The sequence below is a fragment of the Meleagris gallopavo genome, chromosome 1 (assembly GCF_905368555.1).
Source record: "Meleagris gallopavo chromosome 1, MGAL_WU_HG_1.1, whole genome shotgun sequence".
NCBI classification, from domain to species: domain Eukaryota; kingdom Metazoa; phylum Chordata; class Aves; order Galliformes; family Phasianidae; genus Meleagris; species Meleagris gallopavo.
The window spans coordinates 18,941,346-18,954,154 of NC_139404.1; the positions used below are offsets into that span (position 1 = coordinate 18,941,346).

Here is a 12,809-nt window from a genome sequence, read left to right on the forward strand (position 1 = left end):
GACACCAGTAAGAAACATAAATGCATGGGAAAACAAACCCTTCATTAGTCTTAAAAACACAACAGTGTTTTCTATTTTTAATCAACAGTTACAATAATCTGCTGAAAAATACCCTTCTTGATGAATTAATACTCTAACCACATATGTCTTTAAATGTGTCGTTGCTCATTCAGCTCCCCAGAGCAAGGTGAACAGATGTCTGTCTGAATAAGATATTTTGACAAGTAGACTATATTGACTACAAATGGAAAGATTTGTTTCCAGAAAAGATTTTAAATTTTTTTTTCAATTTGCTAAATAAATACATTTTAAAAAAATTATCAGTCTAAAAATCTTTACTTCATTATACAAATGACACTGTTGGCCTAAATTACCTGAAATAACTGCTGATACTAGAAACCAATCACACGGGAGTTCATTTTAGAAATTAGATGCACAACATTTTCTGGAATTTAAGAGTCTGTTAAGTGTATTCTAGAAACCAGCATAGTTTGAATATTCTGAGTTAGAAAAGACTCACGGGATCACTGAGTCCGACTCCTGGCTCAGCACAGGACCACCCAAAAATCAGAGAGCATGTCTAAACACTCCTTGAAGTCTGGCAGCTCAGTGCCATGACCACTGTCCTGGGAAGTGTCCAGTCACCATCTGGCGAAGAGCCTTTTCCTAATACCCAACCTGATTCTCTCTTTACACAGCTTCACAATGTTTGACATTTGTCTATCAGTAATCACACTGTTGAGCCTTTGACCTCAGAATAGATGCAATTCTATTTTATCAAATCTGTAAGAAATTGAATTGGTAGATGGTGTGCTAGAGACACAGATTGTTGCTGAGACAGACTGAATTGTGCAGTTATTGACTGATAAAAATATTGTCTGCAAACGTAACGTACCTTACCTAAAAGAATTTATTAGTAACTTTATTGCTGAGTTGTTTACATTTTAACTCCAGACTGATGTTTTAGTGTTATTCCTCAGAGTTATATAAAGAACCGTATGTGATGGTGCACTGCTAGAGCTCTCAAAAAAAACCAAGAACTTCAGAAACTTCCTGTTTCAAAAGCATATTGTATTTTTTAAAAGTAAGATAAATCAATTTTATATAAATATTAAGCTTAAAAAGAGAAATATTCTCTTGGTTGTGACCAAATTAAAAATAAAATCATTGTGCGTTTTTTAGTTTTTCATATAGATACAAAATCAGAAAGCATATGATAGAATATTGCCAGGAGTGAGAATTCAACATCTAGCTTACACAACCTGGAAATCTTTCTCTTTCTCTAGACCTTACTGCTTATATTTTCCAAAATACTTTAACAGCAGAGGCTCCAGTAAATAAAGATGAAACTGTCTTTTGAGAAATCTATCCTGAATTCAGAAAAAGTAGCTTTCTGCAGAAAGAGCTACATTCAATAGAGCTGCTGATGTGCAGTGTGCTTACAAGAAAGATTCTAGAAGATGGCTAAAGCCTGTCACTGGCCTTTTAAATGCCCTTAAAAAAACCTTAAGCTTAACATTTTTTCCTCTATTCTCAATTAATATTTACTTCTTTGCCTCATTTTCTAAAAAAATGAGTCATATAAATTTATTTATTTATCTGGCTAATATCCTTCCTTTTTCAGTTGTAGATAATGAGCACAATAAGTGTTCTCCAGGATCCATAATGGTGTGGTAGGTCAATGTTTGTGTGGGTTAAAAAAAAAAAAAGAAAGAAAGAAAGAAAGAAAGAAAGAAAGAAAGAAAGAAAGAAAGAAAGAAAAGAAAGAAATTTTTAAAAAAGAAAAAACACCTAATCTAACCTTATACGATGTTTTCAGAAGTAATAGAGGTGACAGCATGTGTATCCTCTCTTATTTGAAGGCTTGTATCTGAAGATATTACCATGAGTGGAAAAAGTGGGCCTTAGCATTTGATGAGAAATGTTTTGCAAGATAAAATTATGTAGGAATAACAGAAGAGAGGACATCACCTCTAGTTCAGAATACTTTCAGGTTTCTCTGGTAGATATATTTTAGTGCTTGCAGGCTAGGATGGTAATCTTAAGATTGTCTCTTTTGCCTATCATGTACATGGCAGATACAGGAACATTGTGCATTTTATTTTACCTCATTCACATGGTTAAGACAAAGATGAAGATATATGTATCTAACCTGGCTTTCATGCGCACGACTATTGTCTGCGAAAGCTTTATAGACCAATGCTTTCCAGTAACACCATAGTTGGCAGGAAATTGTTCATAGCTGAGTTTGTGAGACCACTGAAACGAAACAAAAAGAGGTAAGCTAAAAATGAATTAGGAAATGCCACAGCAACAAATTCTCTTTCTATTATGGAGTTGCTCTTCCCTTCAAAACAGTGGTGTGTTGGGCAGTGGCATTGTTTCAGAAAGTACGTGGAGAAAAATAACATTGAGTGGAACCACAGTGCCCAAAAAATACATGAATTGCACTCTGGAAACTGGCATTTGCTTGACTTGTTTGTCTGAATAATAGTTAGAGGAAATCATTTTGATGTAACTTTTTAGAACAGATACATAAGCCAGCAAGAAACAGTTTAAGAAGGACTTTACATTCTCCCAGGAGAGCTATATTTTTCAGAGTTAATAACAACTGTATAGACCTTACACTGAAAACACATGCCAGTAAGATCAGAGGATTCTTCTAATTGACTTCAAATAGAATAATTTGAGTGAGTGCTTTTTGTAAACACCACAGCAGTAATTTTTAACTCTACACTAATAGCATATCTCTAACCTCATATAAGATCTTTAGATGGGCCGAATTGTTTCATTTTTTGCCAAAAATAACAGAGCTCAGTGCAACAACAGTGCTGCCAATGTGGCACCACCCTGTTCTTTTGTTTTATCACAGCTCAGAGAGAAATGTGTTTTCTCTGGTTTGCATACAGTAAGACCTTTAGTTTTGGGCTCCAGATATTAGAGACTATTAGCTCTACCAAGTGAAAACTACTCTACATGCCTGAATTTTGAGCCAAGAAGTATTTCTGTGACCACTTACACGCAGATCAATTTTGATTTTTCCCATGGTTAAGCAAGGCCATTTAAACAAAAAGTAATTATTTTCACTACAGAAGTAAGTTGGTTGTTATGAATTTTTGTCTCAATTTGCCTATCCTACAGAAACACAAACATGTAAATTTTGTAGTATCAACTATTCATGCCCTAAGGAGAGAATGAAAGTATTTCAGAGATCAAGGTGAGACTAGATATGGGGCCTTTAACTTTGATTCCAGTTCTTGTATCAACTTAGACGACGGTACAAGAAAAGGCAAATAATATTTCTGTTTCTCTTTCTTCATTGTAACATGGAAATAAGAAAACATAGATCAGTACTAGGAACAGAAAATGTAAACACAGTAAATAGATTGTCTTTCACAGAACTTAGAAATGTACATAGAAAAAAATATGTTGTGTAAAAAAAAAGTCAATGAGTTTATAACTTGTTTCAATTAACAGTTTTTACATGAGATATAATTTTTGTTATCTGCTGCCTAAAAGCATTCAGCGAACTATGGAATTCTCTCCTGCCTTCAAATATGTCAAAGAAACCAAGTACATTATTATCAGTCTCCTCCAGTGACTTCATTATGAACAGAAAGAATTCAGTGGAAATACAAAGTTCTGATAGAGTCTGGTTAATGCAACTGAAACAATGACATGTGCATGATAATTTTTCAGATTTTAAAACAGCAACTGCTTCTTAAGTTTATGTGTCATATTCTATTTTTTTTCTAGACAGCATAATGGCTGGTACCTTTGTACTTCACAACCACTTTGTAGGAACTTATGTGAAATCTAGGTAAAGAATACAAATCCAATGATACCAAATTCCATCATGATATAAAAACATTTTTTGCAGTAGCCTCATGCCTTCATGACTGTTTCTGAATTTTCAGCTGCAAGTTTCCTCTTGTAGAATCCCAAAATTTTTCTTTGAAACTGATCCTTTGGATATGAAAGAGAATAATAGTCCTTTCAGTGTAGCCACTTGGAAGCTGGACTTGTTATACCAGCTATTCAGAGAGGCAAACCTTAGGCTGAAACTAATTCTGTAGTCCTTCCCTGCAGTATTTCCCTGCAGTTACAGACATTTAGGTTTGTCAAGAAGTAGTTACCAAACTCCTGCTCTGAATGGAGGAATCTCATGCCACCTATGAACTGTAGAAGTAGCTGATGGAGATCAGTTTCACTGAGTTTATGTCTGCTTTTATAAGCATCCCACTCTATCTGAATTTTCTGCTCCTCTAGTTGCTTGTCCTTTACAACTATTAACTTAATTTTATTTATTTATTTATTTATTTATTTATTTATTTTTGTATCTTACGTGTCCTGAAGCTGCTATGGAGCCAATATATTTTACCTGACATGGCAAGTCTGCAGAGAGAAATTGATGACTTCCTGGAAGCAAAGGATCTGAAGATGTGCTGCTTCTGTTTTCTACTCTCTTTACCCAATGCTGGATATCGAGGAAGAAATTTATAATGTGCTTCTTTCCAATTAGTCTGGAAAGCATCTAGGTCCATGACTACATTTTTTCCAGGATCACCAAAAGCATATCTACTGGTAACAGATTCCAATTTGAAAAAAAAAAAAATGCTGTAGTGTTACCAGTGAAGACTTTTACAGCATGGAAGGGGTCTGCTACTTTTCTGCCTGCAATAACAAGTCACTGGAAACTTCATTTCTTCTTTTTTCTATATAAAAAAATATCTTTGGCATTTTTTTCACACAACACGAATTAAAAAGAATTTCCTCACCATCATGGCAACCACAAATTCTAAGAAGGTGAATTGCCTTCAGATAGAAAACACCATGCATGGCAAGCAATGTCAATTGTCTGTTAAAATTTCTGGACTATCCTTAATTAATTCCCTGCATTTAATTACTGAGGCACTTAAAGGTCAGGATAATCCTATCCAGAGGGAAAGCAACAACTATAGCGTAACACACTAAGGATCCTGCAAAAGAGACAGAGTGAATTTCCTGTAGCAGAAGTCTTACATCATTCCATCGTAAATGCAGTCTGACCAGGGACAGACAAACAGTAGTGGCTTCCTGAGCAGAGATCACATATGATATAAAATAAACACTGGAAAAAAACTGCAGAAGACCATGCAGGCTCCTGTCAGAAATGGAACAAGGTAGCCGACATGCACACGTTCAACAGGTCTAAGGCTGGTACTGGTATTTTAATTCCCTGTTCAGGGTCAGAAGGCAGAATTTTACATGATTAATTGTTTCTGTTAAGTGGGACGTGGTGAACTTGTAATATTGGTGCAAAAATCTCACTTTCCCTGCCCTGTCCCTGGAGTGTTCAAGGCCAGATTGGATGGGGCCCTAGGCAGCCTGGTCTAGTATTAAATGTGGACCTTGGTGGCCCTGCATGTGGCAAGGGGATTGGAGATTCATGATCCTTGAGATCCCTTCCAACCCTGGCCATTCTGTGATTCTGTGTGATTTCCCTTTTCTCTTACAAAATATATCTGAACTGTGCTTTGAGAAACTAACTCAGAGGTCATGCTGGCTATCTCTTGAAAAGTAAGAAAGTCTCACAAGGGATTCACAGGGCATCTTTTAAAATGTGGTTGCCATGCCTGGCTCTTAACTTAATTGGAAGACATAGCGCGCATTTGACAGCTAAGAATATTTTCTACCATGCACTGCCAGGCTCTCCAACAGATATCTGAAGACCTTTCCCAAATCATGTCTTGGCTTAAAAGGAGGTGGATATATTTGAATACCTAACATGAACACATCCATTTTTGAAGTTTCTTTGAAGATCTTTGAAGATATGTATTGAAGTGTTAAGGGGTTGATAAGCCTGGGCTCTTCGTTTTCAGAAAATATTTTTCTTAATAATATTCCTGTTGCTTTTCTTCCCAGAAATGCCAGAAAACAGTGATACAAATCAATCAATCAATCATGAGATTGTAACAGAGTCCCAAGGAAGTCTACATTTTTTTGCCAACAATGTAGAAGATGAAAAGCTTATGTGTGGACATGCCTCTCTGTGCATCTTAATACGAAGAGTTTTAAAAAAGAATAATAAAAAAGAAAGTGATGGAGTATAAAGATTAGATATCATAGAATAACTACAGATGATGTAAAATAGATAACTCTTTACTTTTATTGATAAGCACTTCTGAACATTCAACTTCTTCCTCAGTTTAATACATTTGAATTAAAACTAATGAACTCTGCAGAAATGTTTTTCTCTATATTTGATACATGGAATACACAGAATTTTTACTGTGAATGTCTCTCTGAGCCTTCTACAGACATTTGCAGTCTATGAAGGTCTCCTGGAGAATTTAATCCTTTTATACTCAAGAAGTTTATGTAAGGTAAACTGCTTGAGTAAATAATTATGACTACAACCCATCAAAGGACCCAGCACAGGATTAATAAATATTTGTACTGATTTTTACAGCTCATTGTTGTTTTGTCTTTTCCTATCAGAAAAAGAGTTGCATCTCTGTTACGATAAAGTGGATGCCAAATTAGACACTACCTGCAAAAGCAGAAGAAACGGCCAATATTTCTTCTGTTTAATTCTGGCACACAAAATTTATGAGTTTAAATGAATATGTAATGAAATTGTACGCTCTTTTGAAGTGAAAGTTTTTTCTAAATGACTATTTTACTGTCTATCCACTAAGGACGTTGAGATTCCTTGAAGAGTGCATTCTTTAACTAATCACCAGAATTGTAAATCAATAATCAGATTAAGAGCTTCTTACAGAAAGCAAAGGATTTGTTCTTTGTGACTGACAGCAGTGATGTAGTTCATAATTAGGATTAGTCCTTTCAGGAGACTGAAGATTACAATGATATGTACACTACAGTATTTTTTTTCTCCTTAGGTATCTCTCCCAGCTCTTCATTCCAACTTGGACAGTGCTCTCTTACTTATGTGTCTGCTACCCAGATCACTGGACAAACCAAAGTGAATGTGATATTTGCTCTTTAAATTGATAGAATTTGGCATTTTGAAAGAAGGTCCCAGCAGGACAGCCTCCCCTGCTGAAATATGTCAGTAGACATCTCTTCTCATTATCCAAATAGCCTTTTTGATGAATGGCAGCAGCAGTCTCTCCTTGTTAGAGCTAGTTAGCTGAATGCTCATCACTATTGTTTTAGCATAATTATCTTCAGGGTTAGGTGGAGGCCAGGCAGTTCCCCATTAATGCTACAACACTGGAGTTGATTTTGTTCACAATGCGCTAAGGCATGAAAACAGATTGTGGATACTGAAAAAAACAACGCATCGCTTAATCATGCAGAATATACAAGAATATTTTTTATTCCTTTCTATTTTTGACAGCATCATTTCAAAAATTCCTTGAAGTACATAAACCTATAATCATGTCAAATGGAATGCTAATAATCTTTTGAGCAGGAAGAAATGAATACATTTTCAGGAATGTTTGTATTTCCCTGACTTGATTAAACTAAACATAATCTCCTTATGCTATTGCATATCTGAGAGGGGAAGAGGAAACAGAGAGGTGAGTAGAGTTCATTGGTTAAGAAAAGTGATCATATTGATGGAAGTTATAACAATGGCAATGTTTTGATAGTTTGAGGCTTTACCACGGATAAAGAGCAGGGGAGAGAGAGTGGGATAAAATCTCTGTACTAATCTCTTGATGAGATAACTCTTACATGTCCCCTTACTGTAAGACCTCATTCCACCACCTCTGACCACAAGGCTGTTACATAAACTGTTATTGGGATTATGAAACTGAGGTTTGATTGCAGTTCAGTACAGGAAAAGAAGATTCACAGGAGTTATTCAAATTTTCAAAGAAAGCACCTGTTTATGGTCTTCCAGTATCTAATTACACTTTCTATGTAAGTCTACTAGATCAACTCACGAGTTCTCATGGGAAGCAGGGAGAAAGAGGTGGATAGGGGATGTCCAAGGAGTTAGATCTGGAGGTTGGATATAGTCACATGTGCGAGATGTAGGTAAAGGCAGGTTTGTTGGTTTGTTTCTGTTTGTTTGCACTAGAATTTGATTTTCTTTCCTAAGCTGTTGATCTGAACCTAGATGCTGTGGTCTATCTTTGCTGTCCTAACACAGAGCTTCAGTTTCCTGTGCACAAGCAAGAGGAAGCACATGGCAGAACATTCCCCAGTAGAAGCTCACTGTTTTAATTTCCATCTGCTCTCGTTCTCCTGTTGGGACAAAGAGAGATAACAAATGCAGTACTCACCTACTTTCTTTATTACTTCCCCTTCTCACAGCCTGGCTAGACTAACATTTTATGATGACTAATTCCAAGTGAATTGTATTACGAACCATTGTTATTTGTTTGTTTCAGTAAATGAGGCATGCATCCAAAACGTACATGGGCCAGAAGTTCTGTTGTGAAATACAGTCATATTCCTGTGCTAGAGAATGAATTCAACACAGAGCCTTTCTTAGCAGAGCAGGTAGCCACTGCAAGGAAAAGGTGTCAGAAGAGATGAGGTGTTTGTATGGTGCTGTCAGCTGTAGGGACTGACCACAGTTTTGGAGACATATCACATGGTAAGAAATTTGTTTTGGCAGTGTTTTGGGCAGCTTCCACTCACCATAAATAACTTTTTTTTTTTTTTTAATTTCATTAAATAAATATTTTTAGCTTAAGTAGCAAGCTATGCATTTTTCAAATGACAACTCTGAGGCAATTTATTGAAATGTAAAAGTACTTCAAATTGATTTTGAAATTATCAGCAGCAGAGAGGAAAAAACAGTGGGCTTATAAAACATTTAAACAAATAATTGTGTATTTCATGTCTGTATAGACTTTTGTGATCCCCAAAGTACTAATGAACATTAGTTATTCTTGATACCAACTTTAATTAAGCATGTCTTCAATTCATAAACACAATGAATGGCAAGGTACACACTGGAATTTGTTTCTTTGTCATCATCATTTAGAAATAAAACAAAATGAAAACATTGTGTTGATCAGAAAAAGAAGGAAAAAAAAAACTAAGTATGATCCGTAGTAATTTTGAACTCATGAGCTACAAACTAAGAGTGTTCAAAGTTGAATTGTAATCCAGTGAGTGTATTATCTATCTTGCATTACTGATGTATCGTACTGTCACTGAGCAATAACTTTTGTGATTTAGTTCTGTCATACTGCATACATTTTCTCCAGCCATTTATATTAGGAGCAGCTTTTGTGTGCCACATAAGTGAGCCTGGCTGTAATCTGTAACTGATTTACTGCTTTTGCCTTCAGGGCCATCATCTGTGTACTTAGTGGAACTGGTGGACATACCAGGTTTTGATATACTGTACAGGAAGTTTTTTTTGTTTGTTTGTTTTATAAAAATCAGGCTTGCCAAATCTTGAGTCTGTTAATAAAACAAAATCACATTGACTGAGTAAAAGTTGAGCAAAGTTCTTGAGGTCTGACCTACTATTTAATATCAGATTACAAGCTTCTCTTATTTAATAAAAACTTAAAAGATGGCCTCAAGCTCAGAAAGCAATTGTGCACATGCCCGTCTTTAGGCATGTATAAAATTATCTGGATTTGAATACAACTATTTCCTTCAGTAGAATGCAAAGGGAAGTCTGGGAAAACTGTGTGTGTTGTCAAATGTCCTTTTCTTTGGCCTTGATCTCCTTGTAAGATCCAAATACAGTGCTGTGTTTTTCTGAGTTCTTGAGATCATACAAAGCCAACTTTCCTGCAACAATAAAATGTATTTAACTGATAGCAGAGTACTGATGGAGGCTAATGCTGTTGTTGGATGCACAGAAATATTGCTGGAGGGACCTATGACATGCTTTCATGTATGAACACTGTGAAACTCACATCAGGAGTCTCTGGCTCTGTGTATAGCTGTTCTCAAATTGAGTTTGGAGCTTGAGGTTTTGTGCTACTGCTCTCACTGTGATGTCAGAAAGTCTCCCATATAAAACAGATTTTCTGTTTTGTTTCTTCTTTGTATTATATTTGAAATCATTGATTTTCTGGGGTGCTTCATAACTAAAAAAGGAAATTTGAAATTTGAAAAGAGCTTACATCAAGGTGGGAATCTTCGAATGAATCTATTTTCATTTCATTGGGAAATAAAGGAAATTAACATTTATATTTGCACAAGATTACAAATTAGCACTCTAAGAATTTCTTTATGCATTTCTTTTCTCTGATTTCTGCACGTTAGAGTATGTGGGACAAAATTTTTGTCACAATGTCATAAAGGTCATTTTGTAGTTATCTTTATTGTGAGTGTATTATTGTGGGTCTGTTAAAATGACTAAATGTCAAGTAACTGCATTTTGTGTGTTTATATATTATTTCTAAAGTTTTATAGAAATTAATGATTTTCAGTAATATCTTTAAGAGTTTTTTTTTTTTTTTTTTCCAAATAAAATTTACATTAACTTCAGAGTGGTCATGATTTCACTCCTGAATTTGTTTTTTCTGACAACTTTCAAGTTATTGTAGGTAGCTGCAATTGTATGCTTAAAAGAAAAGAATGCTGACATTAAGTTTATGCTCTGTTGCATTTTGTTGTTTCTTTAGATAAAATTACGTTGGACAATTTTTCATGTAATATCAGATATTAAGTAAGTGGTTTGGCCTTTTTCTTTTCTGTTTATAACAGATTTTGATGCCTGGCTTTTTCTCAAAACTAAGAGCATTATAATGTGGGAACTTAACCTGCTAAACTTGGGAGGGAGTAGATAATTGTTGTTGTAGGTGTTCAAATAACAAGCCATTTATATTTTCTCCTGTTTGTTTTCAGCAACTCCTACCTCAGCAAATTTGGCAAGTCTCTCCATTTAGCCTATATCTCTATTGTTTACAAGCTAATTGTGGAGTTCAACAGGTGTGAACACTATCCTGCACACAGAGTATTATAGCGCTGTTGTCTTGGGAGTGTCTTCTTTAAATGGAATAGAGATTGCATATATTTGCCCGGGATATATTTTCCTGAAGAAATCCTAATTATCGACTTCCTAAGGTATCCCTACAGAAGCAGGAAGCAACTGTAAGAAACAGGTAAGGCAGCTAAATTGCTGTCAGTGTGTAAAGAAGTTATAGCTGAAAAATATTCCCTCCTAAGGTTGCTGGTACTTAAAGAAAGTGAAGGAACCCCAAGACTCTGAAAAATAGCTTGTTTTTCTACATAGGATCCCAGTGATAGATTTAACAGTTAAATTTAACACACATATCAGAGCACTTTTTATCAGTTTTAAGTTGTACACAATAAGTATTTTTGGATATTTGGGAATATTTTCTTCAAGCTATAGGTGATATTCTCAGTGGAATTACTTCTCTAGCAAATCTTATATTTAAACTTTATTTCTGTAGATGATTAACATATATGTAGCAAATATTGTATGTTTGCAACCTGCACCAAGAAAAAAACTCAGCTAGAGTTTTTAGCATGTTAGCGCTTTCTACATCTTTATTTTCTTAAAATATCCCATCCGCCTGAAATTTTCCTTCTAGTTATAGAGGAAATCTTCCTCCAAAATGAAACCTCCAAAACAAACATGAAGCATGCCCCCACAGAATCCAGTGTAGGTGTCTTGTACTACAAAATACCAGACCAGTTTTACTTATCAAGTAGTTCCATAGAAGACAGAGAGATCCGTGCTCATGAACTTATTTGCATGTTGGCAGACTATATTTCAATGTAATTGGTTTATTCAAATCACATTAGCAGGAAATACAGACAAAAAAAAAAAAAAAAATTGCGAAGAATGAAGTCCTTTGCAGCCTTATCTAAAATCTCTTACATGCAGTCTGTTCTTTCTGAAAGCCTATAAATCCTGGGAATCAAAACAAAAGCTGGAGAAAATAGAATTAAAATAGTGCTCCAAAGTCAGAGACTGTATATAGCTTAAGACCCTCTTAGAACATCCAGCATATGAAAGTCACATGCACGTTGGTATGAACTTTACAAAGTCCATTTTTCAGTAAATGATAGAAGATTGCCCCCAACTATGGCTTACTAATACATTGTGTGGATTTTAACCATCTTTAGGAGGGTTTCCTTTTTCAAGACGATGACACAAATGTATACGTATTATAAGATCTTACACATAAGAATTGACTCTGTAATGTCTGTATTTTGAGTGTTGCGAAATTAAAAAAAAATAAAAAATCCAGTATTCTGTAGTTTTAGTGAAGCAAGACTATTCACATTTGAAAAAGAACCTCCTACACAACTATTTCTACTTTTGGCTTGTCATCTTGTGAATGCAATATCACTTCATAGCTTTTGAAGCCTATTTCTGATTTAATAACATCACGAGAAAGTAAAATTATCTATAAAATAACTCAATGCTTGCCAAATTTCAGCAGCTGTGTCTCCAAGAAAATTTGTAAACAGAATTCATTTACGAAGAATTTTAAGCATATCCATGTTAAAACTATTCTGGGTCTTCTCATTACAAGCATTTAATAAAATGAACTGTTTGTAAGAGGGAAGGAGCACGAATGTAACAAAGAACAAGTTATATTATTTATTCTCCCCAAAGCTAAAATTAAAGTAGAACAATAGAAGAAAAAAAAAAAAAAAAAAAAAAGGAACAGAGATTAAATAAGGCAAAAATCTGAAGAAAAATAAGGATGTGATTTTAAAATTTTTAGTCACAAAAGACATGCTCATATAAGCAATAAATAAATAAATAAATTAATTAATTAAAAGGCTCTTCAAATGTAATAAAAAAGCACAAGTTCTTTGTTTGTCTTGGCCTAGATCTCAAGTTATCTGTTGAAAAATACTATGTCCATACTAAGCATTCATCTCATGCTCTCTGCTTG

At 34.8% G+C, this 12,809-nt stretch overlaps 1 protein-coding gene across 1 annotated transcript in view; it reads right to left on the minus strand.

Annotated features, from left to right (window-relative positions):
• Positions 1 to 2,112: 2,112 nt before the first annotated feature.
• Positions 2,113 to 12,809, minus strand: part of LOC146545218 (uncharacterized) — a 78,925-nt gene continuing 68,228 nt past the window's right edge. Inside the window, exon 2 of the mRNA XM_085216881.1 lies at positions 2,113 to 2,259. Coding sequence (XP_085073007.1) covers positions 2,113 to 2,259 — 147 coding nt within the window. The remainder of the gene's footprint in view (positions 2,260 to 12,809) is intronic.